This window comes from Penicillium taxi (genome assembly GCF_028828555.1).
Source record: "Penicillium taxi strain IBT 34144 chromosome Unknown utg000001l_segment0_segment0, whole genome shotgun sequence".
Lineage (NCBI taxonomy): Eukaryota > Fungi > Ascomycota > Eurotiomycetes > Eurotiales > Aspergillaceae > Penicillium > Penicillium taxi.
The window spans coordinates 2,561,313-2,578,812 of record NW_026643203.1 but is presented as its reverse complement, the minus strand read 5'-3'; the positions used below and the strand labels follow the sequence as shown (position 1 = coordinate 2,578,812).

General features: G+C 44.6%; 6 protein-coding genes across 6 annotated transcripts; 2 read left to right on the top strand and 4 right to left on the bottom strand.

Annotated features, from left to right (window-relative positions):
* Window positions 1–431: 431 nt before the first annotated feature.
* Window positions 432–4,157, top strand: N7495_000925 (CheY-like superfamily; the record flags this gene model as incomplete). The annotated part of the gene is made up of 5 exons (XM_057203595.1): window positions 432–631; window positions 685–823; window positions 932–2,169; window positions 2,212–3,867; window positions 3,920–4,157. 5 exons carry the CDS (start codon window positions 432–434, stop codon window positions 4,155–4,157), a joined length of 3,471 nt encoding a protein of 1,156 aa, XP_057067668.1.
* Window positions 4,158–5,888: 1,731 nt separating this feature from the next.
* On the bottom strand, window positions 5,889–7,294 carry N7495_000924 (uncharacterized protein; the record flags this gene model as incomplete). The annotated part of the gene is made up of 5 exons (XM_057203594.1): window positions 5,889–6,292; window positions 6,390–6,402; window positions 6,462–6,857; window positions 6,938–7,045; window positions 7,103–7,294. The coding sequence occupies 5 exons, from the start codon at window positions 7,292–7,294 to the stop codon at window positions 5,889–5,891; spliced, it is 1,113 nt and encodes a 370-aa protein (XP_057067667.1).
* A 2,527-nt stretch (window positions 7,295–9,821) lies between these two features.
* On the bottom strand, window positions 9,822–11,690 carry N7495_000923 (uncharacterized protein; the record flags this gene model as incomplete). Its single annotated transcript, XM_057203593.1, has 1 exon — window positions 9,822–11,690. The coding sequence occupies one exon, from the start codon at window positions 11,688–11,690 to the stop codon at window positions 9,822–9,824; it is 1,869 nt and encodes a 622-aa protein (XP_057067666.1).
* A 193-nt stretch (window positions 11,691–11,883) lies between these two features.
* N7495_000922 (DEAD/DEAH box helicase) lies at window positions 11,884–13,885 on the top strand (the record flags this gene model as incomplete). Its single annotated transcript, XM_057203592.1, has 2 exons — window positions 11,884–12,129; window positions 12,185–13,885. 2 exons carry the CDS (start codon window positions 11,884–11,886, stop codon window positions 13,883–13,885), a joined length of 1,947 nt encoding a protein of 648 aa, XP_057067665.1.
* A 2,535-nt stretch (window positions 13,886–16,420) lies between these two features.
* N7495_000921 (Exosome complex exonuclease Rrp40) lies at window positions 16,421–16,633 on the bottom strand (the record flags this gene model as incomplete). Its single annotated transcript, XM_057203591.1, has 1 exon — window positions 16,421–16,633. One exon carries the CDS (start codon window positions 16,631–16,633, stop codon window positions 16,421–16,423), a length of 213 nt encoding a protein of 70 aa, XP_057067664.1.
* Window positions 16,634–16,777: 144 nt separating this feature from the next.
* On the bottom strand, window positions 16,778–17,175 carry N7495_000920 (uncharacterized protein; the record flags this gene model as incomplete). Its single annotated transcript, XM_057203590.1, has 2 exons — window positions 16,778–16,893; window positions 16,932–17,175. The coding sequence occupies 2 exons, from the start codon at window positions 17,173–17,175 to the stop codon at window positions 16,778–16,780; spliced, it is 360 nt and encodes a 119-aa protein (XP_057067663.1).
* Between the last annotated feature and the right edge of the window lie 325 nt (window positions 17,176–17,500).

Sequence of the window (17,500 nt, the reverse complement as noted above, 5' to 3'; positions counted from 1 at the left end):
TATCGATATCTATTATTTTGATGGGAAACCGATTGACTATAAAAGTCCTTGGCAATGAGAAAAGAAGGAGTTGCCACCTTGAATCCCTATATTCCAGGGTCCTGTAACCATACTTTCTACTCTCCCAAAAAAAAAACAGTCTAGATGTTTTTCTAAATTGGCCACTTAGTAGTGATTGGTACCACTAAGCGTGGCTATTTCAGCCCATTTTAAGCCGCTAATGAGTTCCAGCGAATCGGCCTACTACCAGAATCTTTAAAAACTTGATTTCTCAACCTCAAACAGGCTGCGGTTCGGCTATTCTGACTTCTCGGGAACAAGTCTAGGCCTTGGAGTGGCTTTCGGCATGATCTCATCCCCAGATAACTCAACTTCTCGAAAATCTTAGATTCAACCACTTCTTGTCATCCTCGACATCGAGATTGTTCGATATGAGGGCCCAACAAGATGATGGTAATAGTCGCGCAAGAGAGCTCTTTCATTATTTCCAGCCCGACAATCCGGCACTAGTCCCGGCCCAATGTAAAGTCCATTCCAAATGCGCCACCGTCAAAAGCAGCCCGAATTTGGTCTTGACGGCCTTGGCCCAGCTGGCTGCGATCAAGCTAGGAGTTCAGCGAACAGTTATTAGGTATGCTTGGGTTCAGTCCAGATAAATCATCTGATTACTTACATCCTGTTTAGTTTAATCGATCGGGAAACACTATACGTGGTAGCCGAAGCAACACAATCACTTAGTCTGCGCGAACATGATTCGTTCGATTCTGGAGAATCTCTCTGGTTAGGTTGTTCTCATGGACCGCTTGCTGGAACGTTATGCGAGGTACTTATCTAGCATATTTCTAAAGTTGCGTCGCAAATCGCAAGTTGCAGCTTTGGAAAGGCATGCCCCCGCGTTGAACTGGACCGTATACTAACCCCATGTATATAGAAAACGATCGCACTAAAACAAACTTCAGATAAAGATTGTCCTTTCTATATTGTGGACGATCTCGAGAAGCATCCGACATTTCGTCATATACCATGCGTCTCCGGTCCGCCTCATTTCCGTTACTATGCCGGTACACCATTGAGAACACCCAGCGGCATCAACATTGGTAGCCTCTATGTGATTGATCCCCGGCCCAACTTGCACCTAAGCCAAAACCAAAGGCATATGTTTGGCGATATTGCAGCCGCCGTGATCGAATATTTGGAGACGTCTCGCCAGTCCTTGGAGGCCGACCGCTTGAATAGACTACTTTCGGGATTAAACACATTCGTACAAAGTGATGAAGACTCTGATACTTCTACCAATGCACAAAGAGAGGTTCTTGATGGCAAACCCTCTTCTCATCTGTCAGTGCCCATTCAAACTTCAGAAAAGGTGTCAGAAGAGCAAAATCCCAACGATACAAAAAGAAGCAGATCGTTAGCCCCGAGCAATAGCGACTCACTCAGTAGTGCAAGTAGGGTCACATCTGCTCCGCCACTGATTCGAAAAGTATCGCATCAAAAACAAAAACAAAATACTACCCGGGCGCAGCAAACCTTTCAACGTGCAGCCAAAATCATGCGAAAGAGTTTAGATGTTGGCGCCTCTGGTGGCGTTATTATCGTGAGTACGAACGATGGCGTAGATGAGGTCATCACCAACGACAGCGAGGACGAGGACGACCGAGAGCGAAAATCAGCCAAAGTCTGGGGCCATTCATATCCGAATGAAAATGACCCATACCCAGCGGCATATATGGATTCATACTTTGTGCGCCAAATGATAAGACGTCACCCACGAGGAGGTCTTTGGTATTTCGACAATGAAGGATTGTCACCTTCTTCTGACGACGATGGGACTAGCTCAGGAAGTAGCAGAGATTCGGCTGACCTGCCTCCACCATCAATGCCAATTTATCCGCAATCAATAAAATCGTTGCGTGAGAAAGATCTCCAGTCGATGAAAAAATACTTCCCCAGTGCATCGAGAATCATGTTTGCCCCGCTCTGGGACTCTCTGAATTCACAATGGTTCGGTGGCTGCTTCTGCTGGAGTGGTAGCGAGACTCGTGTCTTCTCTGCACATGTTGATCTAGGCGGTCTCTTTGGGTTTGGCGCCTCTTTGATGGTTGAACACAGCCGAATTCAAAGTCAGGAGTCAGCGAAGCAGAAAGGCGACTTCATCAGTACCATCTCGTAAGTATTTCTCTTTAACATGATACTAAACATTCCTGACAGCGGCTTTACAGACATGAAATGCGGAGTCCACTACACGGGATTCTCGCATCGAATGAGTTCCTTGCTGAACACATACAATCTGAATTTGCCAAAAGACTGCTCGATACAATTCGTGCCTGCGGCCAAACCCCTACTCGATACCTTTGAGCAAATCCTCGATTTCACTAAAATTAACTCCTTTGAAAGGGCACTCAAGGCGCCTTCTCACTCAAATCGAGGCATGCAGCGAAGACTCAGCGGCGAGAACAATCGATCGCATCCATTGCACATTCTCAAGTCGGTAGATGTCGTTGCTGTCGTGGAAGATGCCGTCGAGAGTGTCTACTCTGGACAGATGACATCACGTGTAATGAATGGGGCGAGTATATGGCATCTGGACCAAACGAAAGCGGAAGGTGGCGATGTCGAAGAAGTCTCCGCTGCTGGGGTGTTGGACGTGATCATCAATGTCACTCCACAGAACTGGTTCTATATCTTGGAAGCCGGAGCTTTGAGACGCATTATAATGAACGTATTCGGAAATGCATTGAAGTACACGGAGAAGGGCTCCGTCTCTCTACACATCGATCTGCAGAAAACGAAGAAAGGAGGTCCCATACTTCTTTTGACGATTTCTGATACAGGCAAGGGTATGTCGAATGAGTACCTTAATTCAAAGGTTTTTACTCCATTCTCCCAGGAGGATCCCTTATCTCCTGGTGCAGGGTTGGGACTTTCTCTCGTTCGCGATATTCTCCGATCGCTGAATGGCAGTATTGTTGTCAAAAGTCAACTCGGAATGGGCACGGTTGTCAAAATCAACTTCCCACTTACACAGCCTCAACAAAGCAGGCTTCATGATCCCCGCTCTCTGGTTTCCGACAGCTCGGATTCTACCCAGAGTCACATCCAAAGTGTCAAGGCAGACCTTGAAGGGAAAACTGCAGAATATATCAATTTGACGGATTCTACATCGAATATGCCCTCGTCATTCCATATGATCAAGAAGTATCTAACGCAATGGTTTAGCGTGAGGACTCACAATCCTTCATTAACCACAGCTGCCGACATCCTGGTTGTTGACGAAGCCGACTTGAGTCTCCTTGACAGAAGGACAGGACATGAATCGTTGATCCTTGTTCTGTGTCGTCGAAAACCTAAATTGTGGTCAACCATAACTACTGTGAACAGAACTCTCCCAAATGCAGTGTGGCTTACTCTCCCCTGTGGCCCCCATCAGCTAGCCCGGACATTAAAAGCACCTCTCGAAAATCTTCAACAGAACAAAACTCATATCCCTCATGATATCTTACTCCCCGAATCTCCAGAACATCGCAGCCCAATCGATCAGCCGGGGACTACAGCCTCATTACAGCAGAACGGAGCACAATTCACACTTACCCTCCGCGCACCACCAGAAACCTCCGACGCACCGATGTCACTCCCCGCTCAAAATACTAACACCCCGATCCAGCAAATAAATGCTCCACCATTACCAAATGGGAAGAGTGACCTTCGCATCCTGTTGGTGGAGGATAATGCAATAAATCTTGCGCTGCTCAAAAGATCTCTTTCCCGGATTCCAACCCAAGTCCTCCACACAGCGATGAATGGAAAGGAGGCCGTAGAGGCTGTCCAAAACACTACTGAAGAATATCATTATATTTTCATGGGTAAGTTATTTTCTTCATCAGGTTCTCCTACCACAATAACCAGAATTCTAATCAAGAAACGCCACAGATCTCACAATGCCAGTCATGGATGGTTTCGAAGCAACCTCGAAGATCCGATCAATAGAAGCAAAACGACCAAATACATCCCCTGCCAAGATCATAGCTCTTACAGGCCTGGGGTCTGACGAACACATCACGAAGGCTTACGGAGCTGGTGTCAATGTATTCCTCCGAAAACCTATATCTTTCAAGGATATCACGAGGCTGTTGGAAGAAGGCAAGTCTGAACTATAAGACTTCATCAGCGATGAATACTACTTTTGGAGGAGTTTTGGGATATCTTTTCATTTTGGCTGGAATCATTTGTATCATACCCATTTAAACGACATTTGCATCTGATATTTTACCTATGAATTTACGTTTTTGCATAGAATTCTCCACTGAATTCATTTCTCAAGTCTCAGGATAACGTTACCACTAGTGCGACATAGATGATACCTGCTTCGGGGATTTTTTTAAGACAGGCCCCGGGTCACATGCTTAGAAAAGTCAAGCACTTACGTAATGACATGTCTCATTTCTGCAGATCTATAATGATGACAGGCTTCTCAATAGAGTCTCAAGGGATATGGAAGAAAATGATAGCTTGTTTATTGTAAATATTCTCTTTTCACTGTCCATAACTAGCAGATTGAAACTCTGGATGAATACGAGAATAAGTCCTTGTCCCCTCGAACCCTCCACCTGCTTTCCATCGTGAACTCGCGAGACGTCATTCAGATCAAGCTGTTGAAGGCAGTTGGGGTCAAAAAGGCAGAGGCGATTGTCGACTACCTCTGTGAGATGGACCAAGATTCCGCAGCTTCAAATCAGTCTACTTCTCTCCGCTTCAAGAACCCGATCAGATTGGATCAGGTGCCAATCTCTCATCATATACTGAATCTGATCAGAGGGTCATCTTCAAATTCAACTCTTTACATAAAAATTTCTTAGAAAGAGATTAATAATCTCAGCAAACTACTACCACACCCTAATATTGTGCCGTTTGATCGTATTGTTCTCGAATATGTGGACCCTCGAGTGATCGGGTACACAACGAAGTACATCTTTAGTGTAGCACTAAAAGATCAGAAAAGGCCTTTCTGCTTTGAATGGCTAGAAAGATGTTTCTTTATTTAACATAATCACGTCATATGAGATCCAAGCTCGGAGATCTGTCGAGATCTGACCAATCAGTGTCCGATCAGCCTTGGTCTGGGGAGTTAAATTCTTAATGAGGTTCTAGAATGTCTAATTAGAGATATGATTGATTACATTCTTGATCTCCCCTTTTGATCTGCAAAGTATTTGATAAACCTTGGAACCTTATTAAGCTAAATATTTAAGTGGTGCTTATATAAATGGGCTTAGAATATTTCGTTACTCTAACTTCCTAGCTAATAAGTCCTTGCACAAGAGGCACTAGCTATGATGGACGAATTACATAAGACAAGCTCTACCTACTTAACTCCTCTATTGATCTCCCATATCTCATCCCCAATCAACAAATTCCATTATGGTAAAAGGGCAAAGGATCTCCCTCACGATCCGACTATAAGCCAAAAATTGAACCATCCTTTGCTCCTCTCATATCATAACCCCCATATCGGAGAAAGGGCTCAAACTTAAAGCGTTGGAGAGGCTGATTTCTACCGCTCTCCAACCTCATCGGGCTAAGATTCACGATGCCAATGATCACAGAGCAAATAAGGAGCAATACCACGCAATCTGTTTTAGGGGATCAAAGTGCTATCATGCAAGAACAAATTCATCACGCCTGCTTTGAAGACATCCTTCGCTACATACAATTTGCAATTAATGCCTCGTGTAGTAAGACAATAGCAAGTAGTTGGCAAGAGAACGTTGCAACAATGCTGATGAAACAGAAACCACCTGGGCAGTCCTGAAGGTTGAACTTGTGGTCTAAATCAGGCGCTTTATAGATGATGTACTTTGAAAAAAAAATATATATATATAAGAAAGTCACTATCGGCCTGACTGATTTAAAGTAGTCTCCTCGACATTCGCGACGCGACTAATATCAGGAGGGTTTAAATGCTCATCACTGCTGTCGCAGTCCCCATTCAAAGAACCTTTATCTCTTTGAGATGGTGGCACTGCTACCATAACAATTCTCCCGGACTCTTGAAGCTCTAGACGCCAAGCGTTCTGGTAATTATCATCCTGAGGAGCGCTGTTGAGAGGGACATGACCCGCTCTCGTGTACGAATCTGAACCGTCGTGTCTGTTCATTTTCCTTTTGCTGGATAGCATTTTTGGGTCTATGAGCCATCTAAATAGTGGGCGAAGAGTAATAAGGCTGCCTGCAATGATTGTAGAAGCGACTTCAGCAGTTGTGCAGATGATGACTTGGAAGAGTGCAACTGCAACTGTTAGTAAATGCCAACATTCTCGAGATCAGGATTTGCACGAACAAAGATAATCTGGGCTTTTATATTCAGACAGGAATGGAATTCGAGCTATAACTGCCACACTCGCCCTATCATAAGTTAGCCATATATTCCAAAGCTTTTTAGTATCTCCGCGTCAAGGAATCACATACACAGCACCAAGACTAAGGATTCCCCCAGTAGCAAGCTTGGTCAGAGCGTTCATCTGGAGGTCATAAACGAGAAATAGAGGCAATATCCCCAGTGTTAAATCCGCGAGTAAGGATAGCACACTATAAATATACCCAATACTGAACACAGAATTAGGATGGACGCAGTGTCCTTTTGCATCTGGCAATACTCGGTCCCAATAGTAGGAAATAGGATAGCAAACAAGAAGCCAAGTGAAGAAAAACAAGAAGGTAGAAATTATAATGACGGCAGCGACTACCCAGAGAATGTAGCGGTGTGTGTTTTTGACACTTAATCGTAGGAGTGTCATAGTAACAGACCCTTTTGTGAATGCACTGGATAGGACATAAAATTCTGAGGAGACCCACCACCACTTTAAGCCAATTAAAACGTTAGTACATTAGCATTTCAAGGTTATAGGAGGCTTCAAGGGGCAAGGAGAGAAGGACGTACGAGCGAGGCGTCCCTGTAGAGTACCAAATCTGGGAAATCTGTTATATGATGCCCTAGCCCTCTTGTTGATGCGGTAATTAGGCATGTTGACATGCCAATGAATAAGATCTATAAAGTCAATTAAATCCTACACCGGCGAGGCTAAGAGTTGAGAGTTTAGCGTACCAGTCCCATAAGCATCAGCCTGTCATCCCAGCCAAAGGCCCGAAGGAGGTATCCTCGGACAAAACATCTCAATAATACGGCGATGACACACGTGGTTAAGAGGGCGATAGTGAAGGCAAAGATAGCCAAGCTTCGACCCGTCAGTGGAAGGGGGTGTGCATGTTGAAGATTGATCAACAGAGCAAGATTCATAAATCTAACAAAGCACACGACCGTGTGTCTTTCCGAAAATGATTTTTAATTAATCTTTTTCGAAAATCCATATGATCAAGATGATATCGATGAAGGTACAAAAAAAAAAACCAGGAACTCAAGCCGCCTTCGTGGAAAACTTTTGCTAGTTATGAATAGGAAGTTCTAACTATTGGTTATACGTAAGTTAAGCTCCACATTCTTAGATAATTCCAGAGATCTCTTCATCCTGCAAACCTGCCAGATCCTTCGTGGCTGTTATTGCCAAACCGAAGCATCGGTTACCAAAAGTACATAAATTAAGTCTATAGGATTTAAACTACCGTCATTCCCGAATCAAATCGAAGCAGACGGTCTAAACACTGCAGGACTTAGGCTTGAGACTCCTTATTTCTTAGTCAAATAAGGCTGCAGTTACTCCGTACATCCGAAACTTGGACTTTTGTCTCCCATTCTCCACATAGGGGTATTCGCTAGTTTCTTAGCTTTGATCCAGCAGTCCACTCGCCTAGCTAGCAATTAAAGCTGCTGCCGACCTCATCGAAAAGTTCACTGATTTTAGATGCCACTACTCTTAAATGATATCGGGTTGAATTGAGACTGAGTAAGGCAAAATGTGTGCCATCAAGTTATAAAGTATCAATTTTTGAGCCAGGTTATTACTCAGAAAGCTTTATAATCTAATTTTGTTGAATCTAATTGTGATGTGCGTTCGGCTCTCCATACATAAGGTGGATACCCTGTTCGCCGTAATGCGCACTACAATATCCCCCATGGGATAGAGCCGCGGGGGCGGTGGTTAGACGATTTCACTTTAGAGTATGAAGATGTTGAAATCAAAGCCTGCTTGAGTAATACATAGTCAATGCATATTGCTTTCTTCCGGATAGTCAGCAAATCAGGTGCTCAAAAATCCCCACTACCGTTCATAACACTTACGGGGCCGTCGCATTGACGCGCTCGGCTATACAATTGTTATTTCACCTTGAAAACCCCTGAAGCATTCCAGGGTTGGATTAAGTGAATCGTATTAGGTCTTATCTCAGTGGAACTTGGAGGCAGATCTTGACCTAGTACGTTCAAATTATCCACAGTGGGTTGTTGATGATGCAGCACCCCTGGATCCTATGCTTGTGTAGAAAAGACGCAATCCTTCATCCGGAAGTAGTTGACAAACCTCTGCTTCCCGGTCTACTATGTAAAACGGCCCCATGTTAAATACTTAGTGGCGGAACAACTTCCCTTTTTCGTAAAATAGGTATTGTTGGGAGCAAACCTTGCAAAATTTCTACATCAAATGGCTGTAAGAGATGAGATGTATGTGGAGGCATATAAATAGAGATAATATCATGTTTCTGGTAGACATGTTCATGGGTTGGGTCATCCCCAAATAGGGTTTTTGGATGCTTTTTGCCTGACGTTTGCATTAAGCTAATACTAATTAGGTAGTTAAATTCCTTAGCGCTTGACTTTGCCTCAAGCCAATCCTAATTAGGTAATATTACCACGTGGAATAGTGCTTGGCAAAAACTGTGGGCTTTTGGCGAGACCGATATCGAGAAAATTTGAACACTTGAGACAAATCTGGCCATAACAAGCTACAATGTGGTTTTGGAGTTCGGTGGCACCTATTAGTCAATCCAAAGCCACATAATGTCCAATCACCGCGGGTGGCTGCGTGGATCACCTTAAAAGCAAGTTGACGACAGCTGCAAGCCAGACCTGCTATTATCCCTTATTTTTGGCTTAGCGCCAAGTTAGCGACAGCCTTGGAAGCGATCTCATATATCCATCAAATCAGGGTTTCTCCTGCCTCCGGATATCTTAGCCTCAAAAACCATTAGTTCTGAAATCCAAAACCAGCAATGTCCTATAAACTAGACACTACTCAGTCCTCGAGTCTCAGTGACGAAGTTTCTCTGCAATTTAGGTGGGAAAGATGACGGAGGAAGAATTTTGGTGGAATGCTTCTCATAACAGCAAGACTCGTAGGTAGTGAGTGAATGCTAACATTCACTCGACTGCCCAAGGATCTCACATTGACCTTACTCCTAAGATCTCACTTCATATCCGCTTAAGATTTGAACTTAGAGCGATAAAAGTATAGGAGCGGAGAAGTAGTCCCCTTTTTATCGGCGGAATCCTTACGGACTATGTCTGGGTGGTATTATCATTGTTAGAGACATGTAGCTCCTATCTTTCATGCAGTAGCTTCATAACAGCTTGGTTTTACCTGTATCTAACAGTCTTCTTATTTCCGAGGTCATTCTGTTATCTATTAACCTCCGGGCATGCGACTCTGGTGGTTTAAATCCTTGGGTCTGATTGTATGAACGTAACATGACTGATATGGCTACAAGAAGATGTAGTTGAATGTACGATGATGATACTTGAAATTCCAAGATAGAGAAGGAAGGATACACTGTATGGAGTTGTCTGTTCTGGCTTGAGTAGGTTATTTCAGTACATATATAGTCAGGCGAATTGCAAATATAGTACATGCGGGTATTGCTTAAAGTATAAAAGACTAGTCAACATCCATATGCCCTTCATCCCCAGTCTCGTCGTCACTGCTGTGAACAGTTTCAGCTGATAGAGGCGACGGTTTTTTTCTCCGGACAGCATCAGGTGACTCATCACGATACGCAGAAGGATGAATCAAGTTGCGTTCGCCTTCGATCCGCCGTCTCTTCCGCATATTACCGGCCAATTTTTCTTCTAGTTTTTCTCGGCCGGCTCCGTATTCCTCCCATTCACTGCGGTATAGAGTTCTGTCGCGCCAGTCGACTAGTTCCTCTTTATTTTTGCGTTCAATGGTGGGTTTACGTGCTGCTGCATCTTTCTCGTCTTCTTCGGAGAGGATAGGTACCTCGAGGGAAGCTGGGGCGCGCTTTCCCATCATACTCCAGAGCTTGAGTTCTTCGCGACGACTGAGTTCACGATCGAGAGTATCAGCGTGGTCTTCTTCGGGATGGAAGGGATCATCTGATGAAATTTCGGTTGATGATTGGCGTTGGTGTTTTCGATGGGTTTTAATGGGTGAAGAATCGATATTGAAGTCTTCCGGGTCATCGTCGCTATCAGTATCTTCGTCTTCATCTTCACTTTCACTTGAGAGGTTGACATTAGCTCCGAGGATTTCTTCAGCCTCGTCAAAGTTGATGATCTTTGTTTTGGCGCCTTTCGGATCGTTCGCGTGATTGTTGGTAATTGTTAGGCCATTGCGACGCACAACATCCAGCATGAAACCAGATCGATCATGCTTCATATTTAGCACGTCGATAGCGGCCCGCACATCTCTCCTTCGAATAGCATTAATCCGTTCGCGACCAACACCGCGCAGTCGCGACATGGCAAAGAAGATGGTTGACTGGACCAAACGGCGGGTGATGGTCATAGTCAGAGCGTAAAAGTCCATGAGTGTATCCCCAGTTAATGCAGGCGTGTCATCTTTCGATGGAGCAACATTTACCCAATTACTCTCTTCTTTCGCGCCGCCAAAATTCATAAAAAGTCTTTCAGAAAGTTCCACCCACATGGGCGTATTCAGTATATTGGCAGCGAGGTGGATGCTACCTCGCTGGGGAGGAATTGCCTCTGCAACCCAGACCTTTTTAGATTCGGGCTCCGCGATTTCATCCGGATTCTCAACCTCAACCTCGATTAATTTTTCCTTTGGAATGAGTTTTTGAGCCTGCTGAAGCGTGAGAAGGTGATTGTTGGCGTATTTGAAGCGACTAGCTCTCTCCGTATGGTATTCCTCCTTCATCGACAAAACAGCCGCGTACTCATCGAGCTGTGTACAGCACTCCTCGCTGAGTTCAGTTGCTGCAGGTATGTCGCCCATGACTATTGTTCTAATGTGACGTTCAAGCACATGCTGGCCCACCAAACCGCGATGCAGCAGTTTGAGATAATCTGAAACCTCAAGTTCTGACTTTGTGCCGATCGCAGCGGCAAGCTCTCGGACGCCATTTTTGCCCTTTCTGTCGAGGACATTGAAGAGGGTCCCCTTCTCCGTGGGAGTCCATACCACAGCACCATTTTGTGTCACCAGATAAGGTTCTTCAGTCTCGTTCACGGAATTGGAGGCGAAATCTTTCTCAGTCTCGGCCAGGAGCTGGGAGTAGGCGTCGAGGGATTGCGTGGGTAGGTTCTGGAGGCGCGCATCAAGCTGCTCGAAACGATTTCCCGTGTCTGGGTCATTTTCATTTACTTCACTTGCTGGAATACTATCAGATTGCGCACGCGACAAAGATTTTCTGAGTAGCCCTTTTGGTTCAAGGCTTGTAGTGGCGCGGCGCGAAGAAGAGCGAGGCTTGCGATCCGGTTCGAAGTCGACGTCTGAGTCGGAATCGGAGTCAAAACCAGCTTCAAATTCAGAAGGACTGCTCATTTTTGGAAGCCTGCAAGCTTGCAGTTTTCCATCTGCACTGCATGCAAAACATCACAGTAGTGATCGTGAGTATGATGGCTGTGTTTGGGTGGAGAAAAAAAGTTGTAAGTTGGATCTTAATGATTGACGTTATCGATAAGAATGTTTGTACTGTTTGCCCGCTCCGTTGCAGAGCTTCATCCTTCAAACACGCATGGAGTTCATTCGCAGATTTAATTTTGGGTCACTCTCTATACTATGGAGGACTCCCCCAAGGCGATTGTTGCTCGCTCCAATTGGGCGCAATTTGCGGTTCAACTCAACGACACCTCCACTACCTGGCGCGAGTGGTATCGTGCTTCGAGACTACCAGGAGGAATGCATTCAATCAGTGCTACAGTACCTGGATGATGGCCATCGGCGCCTCGGTATTTCCCTAGCTACTGGTGCTGGCAAGACGGTTAGTCCAAATCACCTTTTTTCAAGAACATAACGTTGACTTTTTTTGAGATTAGGTCATCTTCACACAGCTCATTAGTCGAATTCCACCGCGCAATGCGAAAGCCACAAAGACGATGATCATAGTTCACCGGCGAGAACTCGTGGAACAGGCTGCCAAACACTGCCGCAGGACATATCCAGATCAAATTGTGGAGATCGAGATGGGCCAGAATGTCGCTCTAGGACATGGAGATATTATTATCGCATCAGTGCAAACGCTCTCACGAGGACGCATTGCTAAATTTGACCCAAGTCTTTACAAGTTGATTCTGGTGGATGAAGCGCATCACATTGTTGCGCGCTCATATCGGGAAGTTTTGGGGCATTTCAGCCTAAACGAGCCGTCGCCAAATGCACCGGTGCTAGTTGGAGTTTCGGCTACATTTGCGCGATTTGACGGGCTTAAACTTGGAGCTGCCATTGACCATATTGTTTATCATAAGGACTATGTGGACATGATTGGAGAAAAGTGGCTGGCAAATGCCGTTTTCACGACAGTGAAGTCCGAGGCGAATCTTGCGAATGTCAAGAAAGACAAGTTCGGCGATTTTGCTCTTGGTTCGCTATCAGAAGCCGTCAACACCGTAAACACAAACCACATTACTGTTCGTGCATGGCTAGCTAATGCACATGATCGAAAATCGACATTGGGATTCTGTGTGGACGTGGAACATGCCAAGCAACTTACGGCGACTTTTCGCGAGCATGGCATTGATGCTCGGTATATCACTGCCACAACCCACAAGAATGTCAGATCAGAGCAGCTAGATGCCTTTCGCAATCAAGAGTTTCCTGTACTTTTGAATTGTGGATTGTTCACTGAAGGGACTGACATTCCTAATATCGACTGTGTGCTTCTGGCCAGGCCGACCAGGTCCCGAAATCTTCTTATCCAGATGATCGGACGAGGACTGCGCCTGTTTCCTGGAAAGGAAAATTGTCATATTATCGATATGGTCGCCTCTCTAGCCACAGGGGTCCTATCAACCCCAACATTATTCGGCCTACATCCAGACGAGGTTCTTGATAAGGCCAGCGTGGAGGACATTCAACGAGGCTCTCATGAAGAGAAATTTCCCAAGCCAAAACTGGGACCAGAGACAGTACCAGATGGCGATGTCAACTTACAGTTCACCAAGTACGACAGTGTCTTCGACCTGCTGGACGACACAAAATCTGAGCAACATATCAGGTCTCTCAGCCAAAACGCATGGGTGAGACTTGAATCTGCAAAATATGTCCTGTCAGAGTCATCCGGGTGGTTGACCATCGAAAAAGAAGGAGATAGCTTTGCTGTTCGTCACGTTATGAAGTTCAACGACCCAGTAACCGAGAAACCCAAGTTCACACGGCCACGCCTTGTTGCATCTGGGTCAGATTTGGAAACAGCTGTGCGAGCAGCAGACACATATGCAAATGACAAGTTTGAGAAGCGGTATATAACATCCTGGCAGCCCTGGCGTCAAACCACAGCCACAGCAGCACAGATCAAGATGCTGAATAAGTCTCGCATTCGTGATGGTGAATTAAAATCTGGAGATCTGACCCGTGGCCAAGCGGCGGATATGATTACAAAATTGAAATTTGGAGGCAAAAAGCGGTTCAAGAATATGGAGGCAACGCAGAGGAAGTTACAACAGAAAGAAAATGCAAAAAATGAGCTTAATGAATTGAAGAGGAGAACAGATGTCAAAGTTGGGCCTCTGGAAGGCTAATTCTTGTATATAGATAGAGCAAGACGTTTGAATTCTCATTTGGAAGATACTTAAGATTCAGTTTCTTCTTCAAGCAATCGAATGAACCGAATCAGTTGATGGAAAAGGAAGGCAATGTAGGCCCGGCCAGAAAGACCGGCCAGTGAAGTCGGCCATGAGTTATAAATAGTGTGTGAAAACACTGTAAACCTTCTAGGGAAGACAAGGAAAAACAGAGCACACTAGGCATTGTTACGAGTGAAACGGGTTTTCAGGCCTAGTGATATCCTAAGAGACATCGTGGCTAGCACTTACTCAGCTCTCTCATATTTCACCCAGTGGGCTTAGAGCAAAAGCAGCGAGGCGGTGAGAACTAATATGGAAGAAGAACGCCAACAACTGGCGTAAGAAATCCGGTACATGGAAGCATGGCTATGATAGTCTGATAATAAATAATAAAATGAGCATGAAAGGTATGATACTTCACACAAAAGGGGTCTCGGGAACCTTGGGATATCCTATAGGTGCTCGAACATTGAAAGGGGTATTCTACGAGCCATCAGATTCGAGACTTACTGTCATCGTTCGTCTTTGCGAGCTATACGTGCCCATCTTTCCCATTTGTCGGGCATCAGCCCGTTACAGTCTATGTACTATCACTTTGCGACCGCACCCCATTAAAACATTTTACAAAATTAGGGGTACTCACCACAACCTTTCCTGATGTCCGATGAGCTTGAAATCAAAAATATTTTAAGAGCTCATAATAATTTCAAACCTCTGAAATTTTCAGCCTCGTACGAGCCCTAGAAGTAAATAGGATGCACTCATGATGTAAGGGTACTGGCGCACATCTAACGATGGATGCAGGTCTTGATGCATTGAATTACTTGCAGAAGGAAGCTCTATGTGGGATTCTGCCCATCTCTTCCTTCTCTCTCTCTTCCTTCAGACTATTGCGGGTGCAACCCGCTAACACATGAAATGAATTGGGTGAATTTCTACCTAGGTACCAGAAACCCAGGTAGCGATACACTATGTACATGTGTATTCAGAGTAGAAAGGTTCACTAGGGTTCTATTAACGTGTATTTATTTACTACTATGTAAGTAGGTGGTGTTGGTATTACTGGACTATAGTGGAGTCCGGAGACATTAGATGGGAACGACACGATTGATCAGAAATAATTTGCCAGGTTTTATGCCAAGAACTTAAATTTGTACATATGTAGGGAAAACATTGTGATGAACCTTGGATGACATCAGATTCACAATCCTCCTACCTACATTGATAGTATAGTGGAATAAATATATCTTTCAAAAGGTCCGGCCGAGTCATTGCAAAGGTCTAGATTTAGTGATTCGATGCAGACGAGCCACGTTTTACACAGTACATGATTTCAGGTGGAAATATTCCTATCGTCAGATTTCGGTACTATGTAATTATTCTAATCTCTGATTGGTGACAACACTGAAATTTACGATCGTAAATACCCATGTTACCCATATTGTCGGTACACCTGTACCAAGTGTGGAATAGCTATTCGATAAAGGTGATGAGGCTAACGCCCACTTCTGACACCTATCACAGGTAACGCTTTACGCCCCTATGATATCTTTGTGTCCTCTTGAAGTGGTTGTAAAGTCTGGTTTTCATTCTTAGTTTGCTATCTATTATAAAGTAACAATTTGATCACATGACTGCTTTGTTCTGTCAAAGGCCCGATTCCATTTATAGTTAGTCTATTTTAGTCAGCATTGGAATCCCACAATGGGATTCCTCCATTCTACAACACATACACTCTTTGGTACGCATACTGCGTTCTCATTTGCCCACTAGAATCCACTATTCCTTGGTAGTCGACCTCCATTTGACACTGGTGAACTATCACGTGGTTGTACCACGTGACCCACCAACCGCATACCTCACGATTCCACCCCGAATTGTTTACGTTCTTCAAGGATTTTGTAAACAGCATGTGCCTAGCTAGTTCTGAATTCAAGATTAGCTTTAGCCCTTCACACATGCTACAACATAAGGTAAGCACTCTCTACTAAAATCTGTCAACTTCAACAGGCTCTAACTCTACCATTATTTTAGCTAGCAAAATTCTGAGAGCATGATTGGACAGCTAGAGCCTCAATTGATAAATAAAAATGGTTTTCAAAGTGGTAAACCCAAAAGGTGATCCAAGTCGAAGTCGGATTTTGCCTACTGGTGAGCAACTGATTTCTCGACTTCAGGGCTGCAATTGAAAACCAATTAGACGTCAGCCAGTTTTACGGATCGTGTCAGTAAAAGATAAATCCACTCATTATTGAATTTTGGCTCATAATAATTCATTTGGAGAATCAGAAGGGGTTTAAAGTGCCATTGTCAGATAAGAATGCATATTGAGTGTCGCAAGATTCCAACATGAAGGAGGGGTTTGGCCCAGTTATCATCTATCTAGGCGTGCTTTATCTTTGATTGGCCCCTTTTGGTCTAATTTGTGTCGCATAGCTGTCTCTGAGGTGACAGGAAAGCATGTTTCTTCATGTCAGGGAGTTTGTTCACTCATGAGTCCAGTTTCAGCTCCCGTAGAACCTTAGTCACCAGCTTCTTCTGATCCACTATATTCAGGTTATTTTCATCACATTGGACGATGGACGCTTTAATGGAGCTCTCAGCAGCGTTGGCACAATCCACCCAGACTTTCCCATTGCGTCCAACGGAAATCTCAAAGTCACCAACACTCTCAAGCCTCTTGCCTAGTTCAGCAAGCACCATAAGTCCCTCGACAGCTTCATTCTGGTCAGATGAAAAAAGCTAGCCTGAAGTAACTAGGCTACCACGCCGTAGGAGATATCGAATACCATTTCGTCGGTAAGAGATTCTTAGCACACTCAACTTGGTGCCACATGATGGTATAAATCACATCTGTTCAAGCAAAAACTCATCTCCTAGCTCTAACGCAACATCTCTTAAAGAATGATCCCCGGAGAGCATACCGTCCGGCCAAACAAAGACATTATCTGACAAGAAACAATCTATCAAGGGATTATCCAGGGCCAATCCTTCCACAAACCCCCCCCTCCCCCCCCCCCCGTATCGTCAAACATCTGCTCTGGCGTTTTGCTTCCATTATTGTTCGCAGCTATATTAGCTTTGCTAGCTTCTCTCATTCTTCCCACACATGCCCTAGTCCGCTGTAGTCTCTCATAGTAGTCACAGCTAGGAATGTTTCCGTCTTCTTTCATATCACGGAGTATAGTAAAAGCATATGAGACAGCATCCGACATGCTCACATTTGGTTCCATCACTGCAGACATGATCAGAATTATAGTTGAAGAGAAAAGGTAATGTGCATCAAAATAGCCAAATGATGCCAGAGAGCCCTCGACAAAAAGCTTAGATAAGATCTGGTTGGATGCCCATGCAGCCTGCACACAGCTTTCCGCAAGCGCTAGTGTTGTGGGGGAAAAGACTTGAGGTTCTGTGGAGATGTCACGGAGGGAAAAGCGATCCTTGAACAAATATAACAGTATGGGTCGCGTTGTCGAAATCACACATTGATTATAATGAAGATGAAGACTGGAGATGTTTCGAGGTAAATTGTCATGAAGTAAATGTAGCATTGGCGGAAGTTCCTCGTTC